This window comes from Dermacentor silvarum, chromosome 11 (genome assembly GCF_013339745.2).
Source record: "Dermacentor silvarum isolate Dsil-2018 chromosome 11, BIME_Dsil_1.4, whole genome shotgun sequence".
NCBI lineage: Eukaryota > Metazoa > Arthropoda > Arachnida > Ixodida > Ixodidae > Dermacentor > Dermacentor silvarum.
In genome coordinates, this window is record NC_051164.1 from 48,791,869 (window position 1) to 48,813,564 (window position 21,696).

Here is a 21,696-nt window from a genome sequence, read left to right on the forward strand (position 1 = left end):
TCCTAAAATGTCTCATGTCTTACACTTATAGAATTATATAAAAAGAAGCCCTAAACTTTCCTAATTTGGAAATATTACGTTTAAAGTAGACGAATAGAATTGTGGAACTGTAGCTGCAGCATCATCGCCATCACTCGCGGCCGTCTGGTTTCTGTTTTGTCCCGTGCTAAACTTTTCATGCAGAGAACAAGTATGAGTTTCCTAAGAAAGGTGAGTGTACTTTCCATCGCAGATACAGCTGTAGTAAGGTTTGTGCATTCGGTAGTGCTCCTTCTTACCCGATGAAACTGAACAAAACTTTTATCTGCAGGCGATCAAACTCTGTCCGAGCCTCTCCGGGCGGACTCGAGCGTGCCGGTCTCTCCACACAAGTCGGTCCCTGCGCTACCCGCTCATACCGATCGTGATCGAGCAGACTGGTCGCGGAGAGAGGGCCTACGACATCTATAGCAGGCTGCTCAAGGAGCGGATCGTGTGTGTCATGGGCCCGGTGAGTTGATGCATTGTATGAAACAGGTGCCACTTAAGCGAAAAGTCAGTTTACAGTTGTCTGCGCTACGATTTCGATGTCTGAACAATATTGTTTTCCAGCGTGCTACTACGACCTTCAGCGTTCTGTCTTGTAGTTCTTGTAGTTTCCGGCATAACTATCCCTGTCACAAGCACACTTGAGTGTGTGATCACAGTTCCACGTTTCCTTCAAAATTGTTTATCATCACTTCACTTTGCAACAGATTCTTGGGACTGGGACAAGACTTCCACAAACCAGTTATTGCGGATATCGTGAAGGCATTTATGATAGTAGCGTATGGCGTCATTGAGCGACTGTGGTTTCTGAAAATGCATGCTGTACTTGCCACATTGGTTCATCAAATATGGCACCCTAGTCACCGATCCGGATGTAGGTTCTGTTCCTGGGGCGGTATTCTTGGATGATCACTCTTGGAGACACGTACTCTCGCAGTGACTAGCGTCGAATGCATCGGTGTCTATGAACAACAGCATTTTTGGCACACTGCCAGGCAAGGACAGCACAGTGCCAGGAACGCCCATGTCGCCCATGGACACCGATGCATCTGGCGTCAGTCACTCGAAATCTCACAAAAGCGAGAGCATCCCTGGAAGTGATTGTCCGAGACTATAACCTGGGGACACAGCAGCTGAATTCCTGACAGAGGGAGGTAAGCGAAAATTCCTACGGGGAGGCATAACTTGCAAGCACCTATATGTCCTGAGAATAGTGGGCATATTTAAGTCACCTATGCTGTTGGAATTAGGCATACTTTATTATGATGATTTGGGACATTAATATAAAGCTTTAGCAGTTAACCTGGCAGTCAAACTATTAGCAGCTGTTTACAGAATTGAGGCATCTCTTTCTGTTGCAGTGTTACAAATTTACTTTCACTTTTGTGACTTCTTGCTGGAAATTTGAGACCTCAATAAGGAAGAAAGACCTAGTCCCAACAAACACTTACTGTTTCATTTAAATGCCGAAAATTTCACACAGATAGCTTTGCCAGTTGCCCAAGTAGAGTAGTCCTGTATTATCTGAATGGAAGAGTAAGGGCTAAATATTTCTATAAGTATCAGTCAATTGATGATATAGAGTAATGGCACATACTTTGACACTTGCAGATCACAGATGAGATGTCGAGCCTGGTTGTGGCGCAACTGCTGTTCCTACAGTCCGAGAGCAACAAGAAGCCAGTGCACATGTACATCAACAGCCCAGGTCTGTACTCTTTGACATCTGTTTCACATTTAATTGTTTCATAGCCTCTGAAGCGAGTGGTCTTCCGAGTTGGAAATGCAATCAAGTGTGAAATAACTTGAGGGAAGTAAGTGCCAAATGCAATCAAGCTGATTGCTGCTTAGTGGAAAACAAGAAGTTTCCATGCAGTAAAATATATAGGCCTGTAAATTGTTAGGAGAGTTTAAAGTTTCATTTATGATTACTGTACTGTTGAACCTCAATATAATGAACAAGGATATAACACCTTGGCCCATGTAGTGAAGTAAAATATGCTTCTCGTCAATGTCAGCGTGTAATGAATATATGTGCTTATAACAAGTATTGCACATAACAAAGCTATTTTTGTGTCAGATGCACCTTCATTATAATGAGGGTCAATTGTAGTGATGTCGCCAATAAGAAGGATCTCCTACCTAACAAAGGAGAGAGATTGCATACACGTATAGAGATAGGCAAGACATGCCTACACGCAAATTAATGATTGATTGCAACACCAAAGCCAGGAGTCTCACAATGTACCCAGAGCTTCTGTCATGCAGGCTTTTTTGGCATACAGCTTTGCCACTGGGGGGAGCCGTCGATAGTTTATCTCAGTGGCCAATGCGACAAACATATTTAAAAAAAGATTGTTCCTAGCGGTAGAAAGTATGAACCAATGTTTTGGTAACAGCAACTTTCTTCAGCACAGGAACCTCCTTCAGCGAGGTGCCCCACTTTCACCAAGGAAAGAAAATGTATGTTCAGTATTGCAAAAGTTGAGGCTCATTGATGCTCCGTGACAGCGGCAGGCATAGTGCGACCGGACGCAATGAACATAACTCCTCGCAAGTGCACATATGAGCCAGCCATACTACCCACTTGGCTTGTTATTTGCTGAACATATGCCTGCCCGACAAGATAAGTGTCAGCAATGCATGCATCTGCGCGTGCAGGTGGATCAGTAACGGCGGGTCTAGGCATCTACGACACAATGCAGTACATCATGCCACCCATCGCAACCTGGTGCATTGGCCAAGCCTGCAGTGCAGCCAGCCTGCTGCTCTGCGCTGGCACACCAGGAATGCGCCAGTCCCTGCCAAACTCGCGCATCATGGTCCACCAGCCGTCTGGGCACGCTGCTGTGAGTGCAATCTGTGACAGCTGCACAGAGTTGAATGTGCCTCGAACAGTCTGTAATGCTTATTCGTGCTCAAAAGTTTTTGCATGTGGCATCCAGCTTTCAAGTTCTAATGTTGCTTGATACATATTGTACTTTTCCATATGTACACCTGTCATCAACGTTCTTCTCTAAACAAGCACAATACATCACCTTCGTCCTCGTGATATTCGCTGCGCGTAAACTTCTTGCGCTGTGCGTTCACCTGATTCGGAGTTTGCACTTCGGCATAGCTTGTGAACGGTGCAGTGCATAAGCACAAGGACTGCATGACAATAAAGTTGTGACATTTTTGGTGGATGAACAAACATTCCATGAGATTGCACACTGCATAGGATGAAAGTAAACAAAATTGTGCGCATCACCATTAGCTGGAAAGCATTTAATTAACCGCTTTACTTATACTTCTCTTCACATAGATTCCAATATGCGCATTGGAGCTGCATATATATATATATATACACAGTCAAACCTCGATTTAACGAAATTCGCGATGTGACTAACCATTTTTATTTCCCCATCTTAGTTCTATTGAATTAACGAAACCTCGGTATAACGAAATTCTCGATATAATGAAGTTTTTCGCTGCAAGTACAACTTCGTTATATCGAGTTTTGACTGTATATATGTATTTATTTATTTATTCATTTTTTTCTTCTTTTTGATGATGCATTCACTGCTGGTCCAGCCTACTGCAGCAAGCAGATGTGCGTACTTGTTCCACCCACTCATCTTCTTTTGCTCAAAACAGTAGCAATGGAATGAGAAGCATATCTGCAGATGGAATGTACGTAAAGCTTGTAACAGTCAACAGCGCGGAAAATGAAGACAAGCCACAGAAACGTGCATCGTGAAGCAGTGACTAATAACTGAAGGTTTTTTTTTTTTGCCGATATAGCAATAAATAGTGTTAACAGTCTACAGACGAAATCATGAGCTCATTGTCTGTATAAAGATGGGAGAACACGGCACATCAGAACGACTACGAAGGAATTTTGTTTAATACTTTATGGGTGAGTGTTGCTAAAAAGCAACACATGAGAAAGATATGCTAATTTCCCGGCTTCAGTGGTATCACGTCAGTAATGTAGAGCAAATGCAATTTACACCTTTGTTTCACATCCGACAAACACTCTCTGTACAAGTTCCACGCGAAGCCATGGGTAGCTGGGGGTTAAGCGAGCTTAGGCAATAAACCTATTTCTGGAAAAGCTTCTGCAAGATTTTATTGCTTTTCGATTTATATTCACATTCTTGGTGTATTTTGCACATTTCAATGAAAAGTGAACATTTCTTTCGGGCACCTTTGTGTCCAGTCCTTAAAGGGTTAACGAAAGAACAACAATAGTTACGCATCCGTCTGCACGCAGACTTTACAATTCACCATCAAGGAATGCAGTTACTGTGTTAGTTCTAATAATGGCGTGCTTGTGCAAGCAAAGCCCCCTTTTGCTAATTGCATGTGCTTCAGCAATCAGGCGAGCAGCGTAGTCCTATCACCTTGCACTAGGAAAAGTATGTAAGGTCACTTGGCCAGGACACTATCTCCTAAATAGGTTAACATCAACGAGGGAGACTAGTTGACTACATATATACCAACCAGGCTCATAGCCAATGCCTGAAATTTTGATCTTTCCATGCCCATGTCCTACGGCACTGAGTACATTGGCGGAATGGGCCACCACATAAGCGACCCGGAGCATCACAAAAGAGCAGAGGACGCCGCACTTGACAGTGTGCCTCAATAAAACGAATATTTCCACTCTTCATCTTTTATTTTTGGCTCTGAGTTACGCCGTTTTATTTTTAATAATGAAATCTATTGAGACAAATCATCCGTATAAAAATATTACACTATTGGGAAGATTCGTGTCAAAACTAAAGATATAAAACTATTAATAAAACAATATTTAATAAATTACATAATTCACATACTGCAATTTTTACCGAAAATAATTACTAAAATATAGATGCTTGCCTCAAATAGTCTGGGCCTTCAGCAAGTGCCCCCCCCCTACGAAAAAAAAATTCCTGGCTACGGGCCTGATGCCACCACAGTGAGGCTTGTGACACTTGGTTGATTTCTTTATCTCCCCAGCTGTTTTACGCTGCATTTAGACAAAGCAAGTGATGCAATACATTTTCTTGCAAGTGTTTGCCAAGTCCACCATTAAGGCCAAAGACAGTCACGAGACAGATTTGTTACCGAGATGCATAGAAAGGCTGTGCCACAGTTAAGGAATTTCCCATCCCCAAAGAATCAAATAACAGTAAAAAATAACAAATAATAAACGACTCGGAGAGAGGGCTGTTTGTAAAATAAGGTTGATATCTCTCTCCCTTGTAATTTTGCATTTTCTTTTTTTTGCCTGCTCAGCATATGCATTCCATTTGCAATTTGATGTAAGCCTGGAGGAGTTGTATAGATCTGCAAATTTATTTATTGCCATATTTATTCGATTATAGGTGGTCACGATTATAAGGTGAGGGTGCAGTTGGGAGACCCAATAAAAAAATTAAGTATGCACACTGATATAAGGTGATATAGAGTAGCAGATGGGTTATTCAGATTCGGCAGGGATTGCCCAAAATACTCAATTACTAACACAGCCGAAACGCAAAATGGTAACAATAAAAAAAAAGGGGGGGGGGGGGGGGGTAAGGAAATGTCAACACGTGGAGTGTGGGTTATTTGCAAATTTTGCCTTTAGGTGTGGCTTCACGGCATTGCGGCGCGCGCTGCCGTGAAGCCGCACTTAAAGGCAAAATTTGCGGTGGGATGTGACTTCGATGCTAAGGATTCTGGGAAAAAAACCTTATATTTGAATAAGTGCGGTACTTGTATGTGTGATATACACACACACACACACCATAGTTTGTCGTCTTCTTTCCCTTAACTGTGCTTGGAACTGCTGCCTTGCATGTGTAACGCAGGGTCAGGCAACGGACATCCAGATTCATGCTGAGGAGATCCTCAAGATCAAGCGGACCATCAACATCATCTACGCAAAGCACACCAAGCAGCCCCTGGAGACTATAGGTGAGCGATTCTTGCATTTTGCTTACAAGTCAGGTGTCCTGTGACTCCTGTCTAATGATGTGCTATTTTTGTGTCCGCTCGAAAGCCAAACAGAGGAGAAAAACAGATGAGAAGATGGATGAACCAGCACTACTCTCTTTCTCCAAAACATGGCTGATGGCACAGATGCGTTGGAACGCCACTGTCTTTATCTCACAGCCATCAACCTAACAGCATCAGTCATGCCTTATTCGCTGCATGTGTTTAAATTCAACAAGTGACTTTCATTTGGATTGAAGATGGTTGTTGCCATACTACGGTGTTTCATTATCAGTATTTTGGTATTTCTCTCGGAAAATACCGATAGCGATTTGGCTTTCTGCTGTATCGTGAATCGTTTTGCAGAGGGCCAAGAGGGCCCTACAGGAATAAAATGACATATGATCCTGTAATGTGCAATCTGTGAGGTCAAATTGCAACTTGATCTGTCGTGTGAATCCAGCTGTGTTGTGTCGCACACTCGAACCTACATGTCTTGAAGAGGCTGTCCACATGCAGCGTCTTATCCATTCATCTAAACTTCCAACTCCCAAGACCAAATATAGCTATAATTGAAAGAAATTGTTGTCCCAGCACAGTTTATTGTATAACCTTTTTGCAGCCCATTGTGCTGACTTCTGTTGCTGTTGTCTGAAAATGCAGAAAGCGTCATGGAAAGAGATCGGTTCATGAGTGCCATGCAGGCCAAGGAGTTTGGCATCATCGACTCCGTCCTCGAACACCCGCCGACGATCGATGCACCGACCGAGACCAGCTAGCCCACGTCAAGCTCGTCAGACATGCTTCTGTACATTTGTAACAATTTTTCACACATTGAGAGCAGTAAAACGGAGAACACCTGTTCACAGCAGCCTCTCGTTTCATGTCATGCGGCGGTAGTCGCAGTGCTATTGCAGGAACAAGGGTTCCTGAAAACATAAAATTTTATGCTAAGGTTTCTCGAGAGATATCTTGCGCTCAGCTACCAGCTACCGTGAGAAATCGTGGGTAATGCATAGATTTTTTTTTCTGTCATTTGGTGCAGCTTCTTTGAGAAAGCCTGTCGTGATTTCTTTTATCCTTCTATCGAGGCTCACTCGTGTTGTGAGGCTTGCCTCACAGTGTTCATTAGATTGCTGAAGTGTTTGATGTTCGCATGAAACGCATATTGTGATGTAATTTTAGGCTTAGAATGTGATGCAATTCGAAATCACATCAGCACTAGATGACAGTTCATGGATGGAAATGGTGACCAGGTGTGGTCAATGTCTTTTTTTTTTTCTTTGGTGTAATGTTTTCAAAGCAAATGGTAGCAGTTGGGTGCTAAGTGAGATTAGTAATTATTGCTGTATTACAAATATTCAATTACAAATGAGATTAAGGAAAATTCCGCAGTGGGCTAGTTGGTTAGACATAATTAACACTGTTGCGCAAAGCGACGATGGGACAAGATTTGGGCGAGAAAGCCACACGCGACACCAGAGTGCAGGTGTTGTGTGTGGTTTTCCCACCCAAGTCCTGTCGCTTCGCACAATGGTGCTAATTATGACAAATGAGATTTAACAGGGCTAATATTGTAAGACACAACAATTTTTTTTCAAGCTGTAAGGATAAAGCCAAGACAGATCAATGTACTGCACATCAGTCTCGTACCAGCAGTGTACACAAACAGTAGTTCCAGGTTTTTCTCTAGTACTCTTGGTATGAATACTCTACGCGTGAAATTGCATGTGTACTAATTATGATGGTGATGTGCACATAAGTGTAACTAAGTGCACGGCTACATCGGAAATGAAAGACAAACATCTGGGTGGGTGTAATGTAAGTTTTTTTTCACTCGATTCAATTTTTTTCTTCATGTCTGCTGGTTGCAACTGGCCAATCCTGGTGTTAATGTTGGTAAAGTGCATCTCGGACCACTGACAAGTGAAAAAGAAATTGGAATGGAATTGTGACACTATCGCAGCCCTGATTGGCAAACTTGCATATGGGCGGAAATATTCAGCTGGTAGAAGGATCAGGCCTAAAAACTGATTTTTTGGACAGCATAAGATGCAGCATGTGTATAAGTGCCCACTCAAGTGGCTTTAGCAGTGTCAGCTGCATGCATAGCTTCTTGAGCCATAACATACCTGCAAACTCGCATTTTACATAAAATTTATGAATTCAGGCTTGTTCTACGATCTTACACAAGATTTGTCAAGATTTACGAGAAATAAACTCTGTTCACCAAACATTTCACTCGGAGCTCTCCGACCATACCCTTGAAAGTGTGCCCACTGTAAACAGACACCAGAAGGGTACTTGCTTGGAGCAAGTTTATTCTGACAGTTTCCCAAAGCAGGAGAAATCAGCAACAGCAAAGTCACTGAAAAAGTCACTGTGATCTAATAATAGTGTAGGGTAGTTTGTGCCATCAAGTGACTGTAGTTTGTGTGCGGCATCTTAAGGTAAATTGCCAATACTAAATTGTGTCTGGAGCTCACAAAGGGCATTTGCAGGGGGCTTCATTTGAAAATATGCGTTATATTCCCCTCTCTTCACCCCCCCCCCCCTAAGGTATCTTTTAATGTTCACAGGTTGGTAGGTGTGCAGTAATCATTTGTGAGACTGTTCACCCAATATGTTTGCCTCTGTGAAGCATGCAACTGGCTCGACACATTCGCAGGCATTGTGCAAAATGCGAAGCACAAGAATATTTAGACGCACAGAAGATGTACAAATAGGAAATTCCTACGTTTTTGTTTGTATTCCACGTGTATATAGTATGTCACGCCCAATAGCAAGTTTCGCTAGTGTTCACGCAAATCTCACTTAAGTTGGGGGCCTAGTGAAGCAATATAGTGGAAGGTTTCCAACTACGGTTGGTACCTTTGAGTGTCCGCTAAAAAGGTGCTGACACGGCATGTTCAAATTTTCCTTCGGTGTGTTAAATGCAGGTCCTCGACCTTGAAACCCTAGAAAAAATGCTGGAAAGCCTCGCAGCATTGTAAAAACATTGACAGTCACTTTAGCATATGCGTAAGAGGGTGAAGGCGAGAGCCTGCGCCCTCAAGAGACATTCGTTAAATTACTTGACATTCTCATTCGAATGCATTGTTACTTTTTATTACTTGTTTTCTCCCACCAAAGGTCATGGATTCGAGTGCCTTAAATGACGCTACCTTTTATTAACTGCGCCTTAATGAATGTTGCCCTAATTAACACCAAAGGTCGTGGGTTAGACTCCCACCAAAGGTTGTGGGTTCGAGTGCCTAAATTAACTCTATATTAATTAACTGTGCCTCAATTAACTTCGCCTTAACACCAAAGGTCGTGGATTTGACTACCACATAAGCTCGAGGCTTCGACTCCCACCTAAGGTCGCAGGTTTCAATGCCTGAATGGACTCTATGTTAATTAACTTTGCCTTTTTTTGCCTGATGAGCGGCATCGGAGCCAGCTGTGGGAGACGACAACGAATGCAGTGGCATGAGTGCGTCGTTACGGTACCGCACCGCACGTTATAAAGGCCGCCATCTGATAAGGCATTTAAGGCTTTCACATTAATAATTTTCCATAAAGGCTTTCTTTAGGAACTGGTTTCGGTTCCCAGGAGGTTACTGTGCTGTGATGTTTTGGTTGAACCTCGGATTTGAGAAGTTGCACCTGACACAAAAATACCTTTGTTATATCTCAAATTTATCGCGCAGGCCGATATTGGCAAAAAAAAAAAGTTTCCAATTTATTTTATTTATTTATTTATTTAATTATTTATTTATTTATTTATTTACAAATACTGCTGTCTCTATTTCGAGACATAGCAGGAGTGGGTACAAGATTTTAGTACAAACAAACACTAAGATTATACAAACAGACTAACAGGCGATATGGTTAGGTAATTGTTCAATGAACTCTGCAAAAGGCAATGCGCGTAGCGAACCATCCAAGTTGTTTCAAATTTTAACTGTGTGTGGAAAAAAGAAAATTTAAAACAGTCTACATGTGTCCTGAAAGGAACAATGTTTAGTGCATGGCTATGACGGGTTGTGCGTGCGCTAGGAGATTTAAAAGAGAAGGGAGCCTGAATGCCGGATGACGTGTGAATGATCTTGTGAAGCAAGATGATTCTTTCACGTGTGCGCCTATGTTTCAAAGTCTGCAATGATAAGATGCAAGCATGTGATGAAGGTGAAAAGTTTCGATCACAACGACCATAGATGAATCTGATTGCTTTTTTCTGAAATGATTCGAAAATGTCAACGTCACAAGCACAGTGAGGGGACCAAACAGTTGATGCGTATTCCAGCATCGGGCGAACTAGTGATTTGTAAGCAGTTATTTTACATTCCTTTGTTGCACTTATTAAAGTTCGTTTAAGATAACCGAGTTTCCGAAGTGCTTTTCCAGAGATGTGATTAATGTGAGCACACCATTTTAAGTTACGTGAAAAGATCACACCCAGGTATTTGAAGTCATTAACGTGGGACAAGTAACTACCATTAGCATTGTAGGAGAAATGTAGCGGCTTCTTTTTGTTACCAAAGGTCATTGCGACTGTTTTAGTGAAATTAATTTTCATTTGCCAAGTGTTACTCCATTCGCAGAACAATGAAAAAACATTGTTTAAAGGGACCCTGAAACGATGTTCCCTTCTCTGCGATACTGCTCTTTGATGTCAATAAATATTACGGCCTTTTATATGCGATATCAATTTAGCAATTTAGATTAAAAGTTTAACATCTACTTTATGCGCACTTGAACAGAAAATACGACACTGACGAAACTTCAGCGGCAAACAAATATGGTTGCTGCCATAGACTTTCACACTATAAAACCTAGAGGGAAATGTGGCGCTGCTGCGCTGTGGTATGCAAGGGAATGCCGGTATATTCTGGATTCGGATTGTCATCGTTCTTGGAGAGCCCGAACGCCTTGAAGACGCGCCTGGCTAGCACAGTTCTGTCTGTCACAATGATTTTCCTGATAAAACAGGACGTAAAAAACTACTTTAGCTTTATTATTACACAAAAAAACATGTTTTGTTTAATTTTGAAGACGTACTATTGGATGCACAATTCTATGAAACGTAAAAAGTATCAGCTGGCCGCTAAAGTTGGAGGGCAGACGACAAGATTCTCGCTCGCTTTGGAACAACTTGTCATCTGTTCTTGCTTTTCTTCGCTTGATGCTGCATTGTATGTGAGCAAACTTTATTGAGAGATGTAATATGGGTGAATGAAAGCCTTTTATGTAGATTTTATTTTAAGAACGCGTTATTTGTGTAGCCATATCCACGTTTTAGATGAAGCCTTGTACAACACCAGCCAACACATATCCCGTCATTCCCATGAGGGCACGGCAGCCCTTTAAGAAACTCGCATAGATGGTGGCGCCAGTTTACCATCTAGGTGTTATAGTGAGAAACTCTATGGTTGGAGAGCCTTCGCGCCCTGGCTCCAAGACAACCGGAAGTAGACGACCACGTACGTCACAACATGACGTAGAGCCAGCGAAGGCGGAGCTTAGCCCCGATCACTCGGCGAACGAGTTGAGGAGGAAATGCATGGCTAGGGAGGAGGGCAACTTGTAATCGACCGTAGCTCTCTTAATATGAGACGCTTTTCTTAAATTATGACGCGAATGTTTTACTGTAGCTGTATCCTACACGTCTACAAAATTTGTCCGAACCGTTTCAGGGACGCTTTAATTCCTGTTGATCATTAGCATTGGTAACAGTGCAGTATAGGACGCAGTCATCAGCATATAGACGCAACTTGACGGCGGTATTACTAGTAACATGTACTACATCATTAATGTAAATTACAAATAACAGATGTCCAAGCACCGAACCCAGAGGCACACCTGACGTGACTGTTACTGATGATGACTGTGCGCGATTAAAAGTGACGAATTGAGTTCTTAATTGTAAGTAGTCAGTAATCCAGTCTAGTAATTTAGACCCATAGAATATTGCACGCAGCTTACACAGAAGCTTTTTATGGCAGACTAAGTTAAAAGCCTTCGAATAGACAATAAAAATTGCGTCGATTTGATTGCGATTGTTGAGTGCAGAAGCTATGTCGTGCGTAAATTGAATGAGCTGCGCGACAGTGGAAAAACCGGTTCAAAAGCCATGCTGGTTTTCGGAAAGCAGATTGTGACAGGTTAGATACTGAACCATGTGTTTATGAATAATGTGTTCAAGAAGCTTGCAGCAAGTGGAAATAAGAGATATCGGTCTGTAATTAGCTATTAGTTGTTTATCGCCAGATTTAAACACTGGGATGACACTAGCAATTTTCCAAGCTCGGGGAACGGTTGACATCTCCAGAGATTTGTTGAGAATTACTATAAGATACCTGGGCATTCCATTCCGAGTACCTCTTTAAGAACATATTAGGTATGGCGTCAGGTCCCGTGCTCTTAGTTGCGTCAATTTTCAGCAACAGATTATGAACCCCTGTGTAAGTTACTTCGAGACTGGGCAATTCGTGTACGGAAATATGAACGAAGTGAGGGTAGGAACCATCATCCTTATGAAAGACAGAATGAAAATAGTTATTAAAGCCTTCAGAGATGGTGATAGGATCAGTGCAAATCTGATCGTTGATAATGATTGCTACAGAGTCATGAGAAGAGAGAACTATTGTTTTCCGAAATTTCGATGGGTTTTCTTTCATGAACTTTGTTAATGTCGTGTTAAAGTAAAAGTTTTTAGCTTCTATCATCTTTGTCTTTAGTGAGCGAGAAAAGGAGTGCATCGAGACTTTCGCTGCGTAGGCGGCTACGCTTGCGCATGCGTTTAATGCGTCGTACGAGCTGGATTATATGTCACGTGTGTACCATGGATGCTTCGGGTTATGTTTTACGCACTTCTGTGGAACGAACTGCAGCACACAGGTACGCACTATACTATAAAACTGTTCTAACAAAGCATCAACATTGCAGGTTTCACTGCTTGCCACGAAATCACCAAAGGAAAATTCTAACAGTTCAATATCACGATCATTAGCATGGGCGAAGTCGGTAACAACGTTGAATTTCGGGTTACAAGGTTCGCAGACCACGTTAATTTGTTCCAAAACACCCTTGTGATCTGATAAACCATCAACTATGTCACACTCAAAACCGTACTGTAGCAGTTAATAAAAACAAGGTCAAGAACAGAGTTTACTCTGGTTGGACATTCAACCACTTGTGTCAAATCAAATGAAACGGCCATATTAATAGGGAATCGCATCATGATGCCCCTATGCCCCCATACGGGCATCAAGGCTTCTTGTCACTGCTTGTTGACAGCCACTCGGCCGACTGTCGTCGAATCATCGCAAGCATTAACTGCATCTGTGTTCATTATGTCAAGATTCATTTGTATTATACACAAGTATATGCGACTAGGTAGATAACAACAGACACGAAACCATGGGCTAGGCTGAGAAAGCTTCAATTAAAAAAAAGCAACTATGGCTCTGAAGCATTTTTTTTTTCAGAAATGCAACACAGTGCAAAAAGAAGAAAACACAAATTCCAAACGCAGACATTTCAAATATATTTAAATAATGTGAGCGGATATAATAAATGATAATAAATTACAGGAGTTCCTTGTAGAGCCTGTCCCCAATAGTGTTCACTCCTTTTTCTCGCAGCCTCACTCACCACTGTGGGCCCCTTTTCGCGAACTTCGCGGCAACAATGCCCCCAATGTGCTGCCGGCAGCTTTCCCGGACCAACGCCTCCAAAAAAGACTATTTAGGAGGCGGTGCCCGGACTCGGGCGTGTGCGGGGCCTCGCCGAGCTCGACATGATTCCGCTTGACCGGAAGTGGCGAGAAAACGGGACGCCTATGCGGTCGACCGGGCTAGCCGACGCACAGATGACGTGACGGCGCTGTTTTGACCCGCACTGTCCGAACTTGACGGCCGGTGTCGCAGTAGCAGAGGCCGTCCCGTGCCGGCGCTCCTTGGCGGCGCGGCTGCTGGAGGCGTCGCAGTCAATGCCGCCGACTTTTCGCCTTCGCGTCTCCGCGCGTCATCGTCGATCGAGACCCTGGACCAGCTACTGCCTCGGCTCTCGGCCGTGACTGCACCTGGCCCAGAGCAGCTGCCGGAGGAGTAGAACGCGTAGAACCAACGAGCGACGCCGATGCTTCGGATTCCCGGTGACGGTGGGCTGACGGCGTCGCTCGGGGATGAGCAGATCCTCGACGGTTGCTTCCGGCAAGCATCCTCGTTTGGCGGTTCGTCGACGGTGGACGGAGCGTCGACGTCGGTCGGCGGGGCTTGTTCTGCCGCTCTTTTGGTCTTCCACGCGGTCTTCGTCCACGGACACCTCGGACGACGGCGCATATAGCGGCCCCGGTTGGTTTCGGTGTCGGCGACGTCTTCGGAAGTCGAAGCCGGCGTCCCTGGCATTCGCGTGGCATCGGGCGCCGGTTGTGATGCTCCGGAGTTGTCATCGAGGCGGTGCACAGGCGGCTGCCGATTCGACCGCTCCGATATTCTCTGGCGCGCAACGTCTCCTAGCTGGCACTCGCGCGTGGCGACGGCTAGAATCCTTTTCTTGTGGCGTTCGAGTACAATATTGCTCGTTGCGTTCTGTAGACGTGCGTCTTCGACCGTAGCCCTTCTCGGGAGACTGACCAGGGCGCAGGTCGCCGAGAGTACGAAATGGAACGACCGTCGACGTGTCATCGTGTCCGCGTGCCAACGAGGAGCTCCCGCACGTGCGCATGCGTGCGTGCAGCACCGCCAAGCGATTTTTGTTTTTCTCGTTTCACGGTAACCTTTAGTCCGTGGTTGAAGAAGAAATATTACATCGAATGGATGGATGGATGTAAAACTTTAATGAAAGTCCTGAGGTACGCGACTCAGCGCGTAGCGGGCCGCTCCGGACCACGTTGGTACAGTCAGGCTATGCCCGACCGCCGCATCGTTGACCCTCTGGACAGCCCATAGTTGCGCCCCGGCATCGGGGCTCTTGATAGCGGAGAGCCACCTGTCCTCATTGATTTGTTCCGTGCCTCGCATAGAGGGGCAACGCCAGAGCATATGGTCTAGGCTAGCGAAGTCATATGCAGTGCCTGCAAGAACTACTGACATATGTGTCGGGATAAAGTTTGTGTAATAAAGCCGGGCTGGGATACGAGCCTGTTTGCAATGATCTGAGGGTCAATGCCTGCGCTCTATTTAACTTCTTGTGAGGAAGGGGAAAGTCTCTCCTGCCGAGATAAAAGTGCTGCTTATATTACATCGAAGCTTTTATACATCATTTGTTCGGTTCCCCTATGGTGCAGTGATATTAAAGCGCATCTATGGTTAATTATACGTACTTGAGGGTGGTGGCGTGGAACAGAGGTAGAACATGGGCTTCTAATCTGAAGGTCGTAATGTTCGCATCCTCCTCCAGTCCACTACATTTTCAGGCATAGAGTGAAAAAAAAGAAACACCGGCTAGTGGGGCTATACTATACTATACTATACGAAATTAGGAAGGCCCACTAAGCTTCAACAAAGTCACTCCCTCATCAGAACAGGAATTGGCCTCCCTGGTGCAGTATTTGGTCACTACCTCCCTCATGACTCCTGCAATTAACCCATGGCCCTCAGTCCCCAGCAGCTGCGGAGCACCTGACCAAGGCGGCGGTCAGACCTAGCTGCGACGCAGCAGAGGGTGCTAAGAACCTCCGAGTCCGGACAGGCCGCCACTGGAAACAACCTGACAATGTTCAACACGTGCACCCTATTGAGTGAGGCTAGTTTAGCAGGGCTGTTTGAGGAATTAGTATCAGACATTGCCTGGGATATTACTGGCCTTAGTGAGGTTAGAAGAACTGGTGAGGCTTATACAGTACTGACTAACGGCCACATCCTTTGCTACAGAGGTCTTCCAGATAAGAGAGAATACGGGGTAGGATTTCTAATCCATAAGGACATAGCGGGCAACATTGATGAAGTCTACAGCATCTATAAGAGGGTAGCAGTCGTCATAATAAAGCTGCATAAGAGGTATAGAATAAAGGTAGTACAAGCCTATGCCCCAACCTCCAGTCATGATGATGAAAAAAATACATTTTTATGACGATGTTGAATTAGCGATGAGAAAGGTCCAAGCTCGGTATACTGTAGTCATGGGTGACTTCAATGCAAAAGTGGAGAAAAAGCAGGCTGGTGAGCAAGCAATTGGCAACTACAGCATCGATTCTAGGAACAATAGAGGAGAGATGTTGGTAGAATTTGCGGAAAGGAATAGGCTCCGAATACCTTCTTCAGGAAGTGTAACAACAGGAAGTGGACTTAGAGAAGCCCTAATGGAGAAACAAGAAATGAAATAGATTTCATACTCTCTGCCGATCCCAGCATAGTGCAGGATGTAGAAGTGTTAGGAGGGTGGTGCAGTGACCATAGGTTAGTGAGGGCTCGGATTTTTCTCGATTTCTCTCAATTTGAAGAGAGAAAGAGTAAAATGAGTCTGGAAGAAACAGGCCAACCTAGACGCAGTAAGGGTAAAAGCAGACCAAGTCATGCTGGTGCTCGCAAACAAATATGCAGCTTTGGAACAGGAAGACGAAGACAACATAGAGGTAATGAATGAAACCGTAACTAGGCTGATCTCAGAAGCAGCAATTCAAGTGGGACGTAAGGTACCAAGGCAAAGCTCTCTCAAGTAACCAATGACCTAATAAAGAAATAACAAAGCATGAAAGTGTCAAACTCAAGAGATCACACAGCATTCACTGAACTGTCAAAACTGATCAACAAGAAGAACGTGGTAAAGATTGAGGATGCCGTAAAGAAAACTTGGCATAGGACAAGGCAAGATGTATTCACTGAAAGATAAGCACGGTAATGTCAGCAATTTCGATGACAGCAGAAGAATTCTATACTGACCTGTACAGTCACCAGAGCAGCCAGGCTACTTTCATTCGAAGTAGTGATGAACAGGATACAGAGGCTCCTTCTATAACTAGCGATGGAGTTAGAAGGGCCTTGCAAGACATGACCAGAGGAAAAGCTGCTGGAGAAGATGCAATAACAGTCGATTTAATCAAAGATGGAGAAGCTATCATACTTGAAAAGTGCCTCACGACTTCAAGCGTACCAGATAGTTGGAAGAACGCCAACATTATACTAATCCATAAGAAGGGAGATGTTAAAGAATTGAAGAATTATAGACCCATTAGCTTGCTTTCAGTATTGTATAAAATATTTATCAAGATAATTTCCAATAGAATCAGGGCAACACGACTTTAGTCAACCAGGCTAAACAGGCTGGCTTCAGGAAGGGATATTCTACGATAGATCATATACATGTAATCAATCAGGTGATCGAGAAATCTGCGGAGTACAATCAACCTCTCTATATATGGCTTTCATTGATTATGAAAAGACATTTCAGCAATCATAGAGCCATTGCGTAATCAAAGAATACAGAAGGCATACGTGAATAAAGATTCCACAGCTACCTTGGTTCTCCACAAGTAAAAAGTTACCTATCAAGAAAGGGGTCAGGCAAGGTGACAATCTCTCCAATGCTATTCACTGCATGCTTAGAAGAAGTATTCAAGGTCTTAGAATGGAAGGCTTAGGAGTGAGGATCAATGGCGAATATCTCAGCAACCTTTGGTTTGCAGATGACATTGTCCTATGCAGCAACAATGGGGACTAATTACAACAAATAATTGAGGAGCTTAACCGAGAAAGTGTAAGAGTGGGGTTGAAGATTAATATGCAGAAGAATATAGCCTGGCATGGGAACAAGAATTCAGAATCGCCAGTCAGCCTCTAGAGTCTGTAAAAGAGTGTGTTTATCTAGGCCAATTACTCTCAGGGGACCTTGATCATGAGAAGGAAATTTACAGAAGAATAAAATTGTGTTAAAGTGGATATGGCACACAGTGCCAAATCATGAGTGGAAGCTTACCACTGACCACTGTCGATGAAAAGAAATGTGTACAATCATTACATTCTACCCGTGCTAACATATGGGGCAGAAATTTGGAGATTAACAAAGAAGCTCGAGAACAAGTTAAGGACCACACAAAGAGCGATGGAATGAAAAATGTTAGGCCTAACGTTAAGAGACGGGAAGAGTGCAGCGTGGATCAGAGAACAAACGGGGATAATTTACAAGTATATCCGACTAGGTAGATACTGACTGACCGGCCCGAAACCGTAGGGCTAGGCTGAGAAAGCTTCGATTTAAAAAGGCAACTGTGGTTCTGAAGTGTTTCTTTTTCAGCGATGCAACACAGTGTGAAAAGAAACAGAAACACAAATTCCAACCGCAAACATTTCAAATATATTAAGTAATGTGCGCACATATAATACAAAACAATAATTTGCAAGAGTTCTTTGTACCTTAGCTTAAAACAAAGAATAAGGCCTGTTCCAGACAGTGTTCACTTCATTTCCTTGTGGCCTCGGTCATCTTTACGGGCCCTTTGTCTCGAGCTTCGCGTTGAGAATGCCCCGAATTAGCTGCCGGCAGCTTTCCCGGACTCGCGCGTTTTGGGGGCCTCGTCCGAACTCGACATGATCCTGCTGGACCCGAAGTAGCGAGGAAACGGGGCGCCTATGCGGCCGACCGGGCTGTGGAGGCGCCGTTTCGACCCGCACTGCCCGCACCGTGCGGCCGGCGTCGCAGCGGCAGAGGTCGTCCGGTGCCGGTCGTCCTTTGCGGCGCGGCTGCCGGAGGCGGTGCGGCTGCTGGAAGCAGCGCGGTTGCAACGCCGCCAACTTTTCGCCTTCGCGCGTCGACTTCGGTCGATATCCGGAACCAGCTAGAGCCTCGGCTCTCGGCCGTCGCTTCAACTGGACCAGAGGAGCTGCCGCAGGAGTAGAACGCGTAGAACCACGAGCGACGCCGATGCTTCGGAATCGTCGCTCGGGGAGGTCCTCGACGGTTGTTTCCGGCAAGCATCCTCGTTTGGCGGTTCCTCGACGGTGGACGGAGAGTCGACGTTGGTCGGCGGGGCTTGTTCTGCCGCTCCTCTGGTCTTCCGCGTGGTCTTCGTCCACGGACGCCTCGGCGCACGACGCCGGAATCGCGCCGCCGACGCATATGTCGGCCCCGGTTGGTTTCGGTATCGGCGACGTATTCGGAAGTCGACGCTGTCGTTCCTGGCATTCTCTTGGCGTGGGGCGCCGGTTGTGCGGCTCCGGAGCTGTCAAGGCGGTGGGAGCCGGCTGCCGGTTCGATCCGTTCCGATCTTCTGTGGTGCGCACCGTCTCCTAGCTCGCAGTCGCGCCTAGCGACCACTGCGGCGTTCGAGTGTGATCTTGCTCGTTGCGTTCAGTAGGCCTCCGTCTTCGACCGCTGCCCTTGTCGCGAGACTGCCAAGGGGGCGGGTTGCCGAGAGCACGAAATGGAACGACCGTTGACGTGTCCGCGTGCCAACGAGGCCTCGCGCACGTGCGCGTGCGTGCAGCACCGCCAAGCGACTTTCATTTTTCTCATTTCACGGTGACCTTTAGTCCGTGGTTGAAGTAGAAATATTACATTGAAGCTTTTTGACATCATTTAAAAGCGTAATATTGTTCGGTTCCCAAATGGTCACTGTGACAAAGTACATTCTAGTCAATCATACGTACTTCAACGCTTTCAGACATATTACGTACGCTGGTCTTTATTCTATGGTACGCTGGTGGATGATGGTGGTGGCCTCAGAAATTCATTGCATAAACCGTTGCACTCGCCTTATAATTCTTACACGTCATGCGCACACTCGCAGTGGTTGAGCTGGCCAAGAAAATATAGAGCTTTTCTTTTTTAAGGAAAATTTTGACCCGGAAATAGAGAAAATAAAAGGGAACCCTTAATTCCTTTTTCTGTGATGAAATTCTCACGGAAAGCAATCCCTACAGGAGGTATATGCTATGCTCTATAATTGATTGCTTTTGGAAATGAAGAACATCACAGTAGAGCCCATATATGTATGATGGATATTAATTAAATACCCCCCCCCCCCCCCCCAAAAAAAAAAAAACAGGAGGTATATGCCAGCTCTATAATTGATTGCTTTTGGAAATGAAGAACATCGCAGTAGATCCCATATATGTCTGAATGGATATTAATTAAATACGCCCCCCCCCTCCAAAAAAAAAGAGAGAAGAAAAGAAAAATCACTAGCCCTTCCCCTGTCGAGAAAATGGGAGTAAGCGAAGCTTTTGTCGTGCTTGTACCTTACATGGAGGAAGAAACTTTCCTCCTCCATGGTACCTAGCTGACCTACTACTTTTCCTTCCCTTTCCTACAACTTTTTTTCCTTCGCTTTCGTACTACTTGTCCTTCCGTTTCGTGCAACGTTTTCTTCCGTTGCGTTGTACTTTGCTCGTCGCTGTTGTCGCTTGCGTTCGATGTCTCGAGTTTGCTTGGCGGCGTGGTTAGCAGCATTCGCCCCCCCCCCCCCTCCCCATTGCCGTTTGCGATTCTTCGAAATTACATTGCTTCAAGATTAAATCTGTCCGTCACGTAAAACAATGAATGGCTCATACCTCCTTATTAAAAATAAAATTATGGGGGTTTACGTGCCAAAACCACGATCTGATTATTTATGAGACTCCGGAAATTTGGACCACCTGCATGGTGTTCTTTGACGTGCACCTAAATCTAAGTGCACGGGTGTTTTCGCATTTCGCCCCCATCGAAATGCGGCCGCCGTGGCCGGGATTCGATCCCGCGACCTCGTGCTCAGTAGCTCAACACCATAGCCACCGAGAAACCACCGGTCATACCTCCTTTTAAGCAATGGCTCATAACGCGGGAGCAGTGGCACGAGCGCGTGCCGAGCACGAGCGCAACCCGAGGGGTGCCAGCGAGCCAGCTGCGGAAGAAGACGACGATGCTCGAGCCAATGCTGCTGATAGTTTTCCGCGTACACCGACTCCGACACAAGTGAGCCAATATAAGCTTCGCTTAAAAAGTAATGCCACGAACACAAGCAGGCCAAAGTCGTGTTAAAGTAGGCCAGTCTTGCCACTCACTGTGAACTGCAAAAATTAAGTTCAACGGCTTTAGGTGCAGCATGACTATAGTGCCTAGAATATACTTACTAAGTATATTCTAGGCACTATAGCATGACTTCTACACCGAGTGAATGCTTACGATTCTGGGTACTCAACAGCATAACGGGCACATATAGTTCTTCCCCTTCAATACATTGTCAACAAAATTTCATGAGTTCTATTTTTGCATCAAGGGCAAAGTATTTTATATTTTAATACGGCAGTCTTTTAAAGCAAGGCTTTTTTAGCAAACCCTCCTGGCCTTTGCTGGCCAGCTGCTGCCGCAGTTTTGCTGAATAGCTCACACACAGGAAAAAAAAAAAATGGGAGGACGCGTAAGCTTCGTTTTTAAGAGTGGAACGCGATAGCATTCAAAGATCCCTGACTGCTACTCGTGGTTCCCGACGACTGCAGGTTATGCAACCGTAATGGTTACTGGCAAATACTGGCGGCGAACGCTATGCACGTAGGCGAGCTTTCTGGTGGAAACGTGGCCTCTTGCGTGGGCCGATCCCGGAGATAGTGAAAAACCGCGCCAAAGAAATTACATCATTTTCAGGTTTCCGTATTTGTTTCGCACTTCAGTCTGAGAAGATTTAACATAAAGCGCATGCGCTGTGGATGTTTTGTTTCATGACATTTGTTTGTGGATTGTCATTCTCAAAATTCCGAGGAATAGCTTTGCCAAGAATGCAAGACAAGGTATGAGCAACGTACATTAATGATAGAATGGTGTGGCATA

The 21,696-nt window shown here is 44.8% G+C and overlaps 1 protein-coding gene across 1 annotated transcript; it reads left to right on the forward strand.

Annotated features, from left to right (window-relative positions):
- Nucleotides 1–14: 14 nt before the first annotated feature.
- Nucleotides 15–6,836, forward strand: LOC119433852 (ATP-dependent Clp protease proteolytic subunit). Its single transcript, XM_037701119.2, has 6 exons — nucleotides 15–210; nucleotides 311–490; nucleotides 1,639–1,735; nucleotides 2,689–2,876; nucleotides 5,847–5,952; nucleotides 6,634–6,836. The coding sequence occupies exons 1-6, from the start codon at nucleotides 178–180 to the stop codon at nucleotides 6,747–6,749; spliced, it is 720 nt and encodes a 239-aa protein (XP_037557047.1). The 5' UTR covers nucleotides 15–177; the 3' UTR covers nucleotides 6,750–6,836.
- Nucleotides 6,837–21,696: the final 14,860 nt, after the last annotated feature.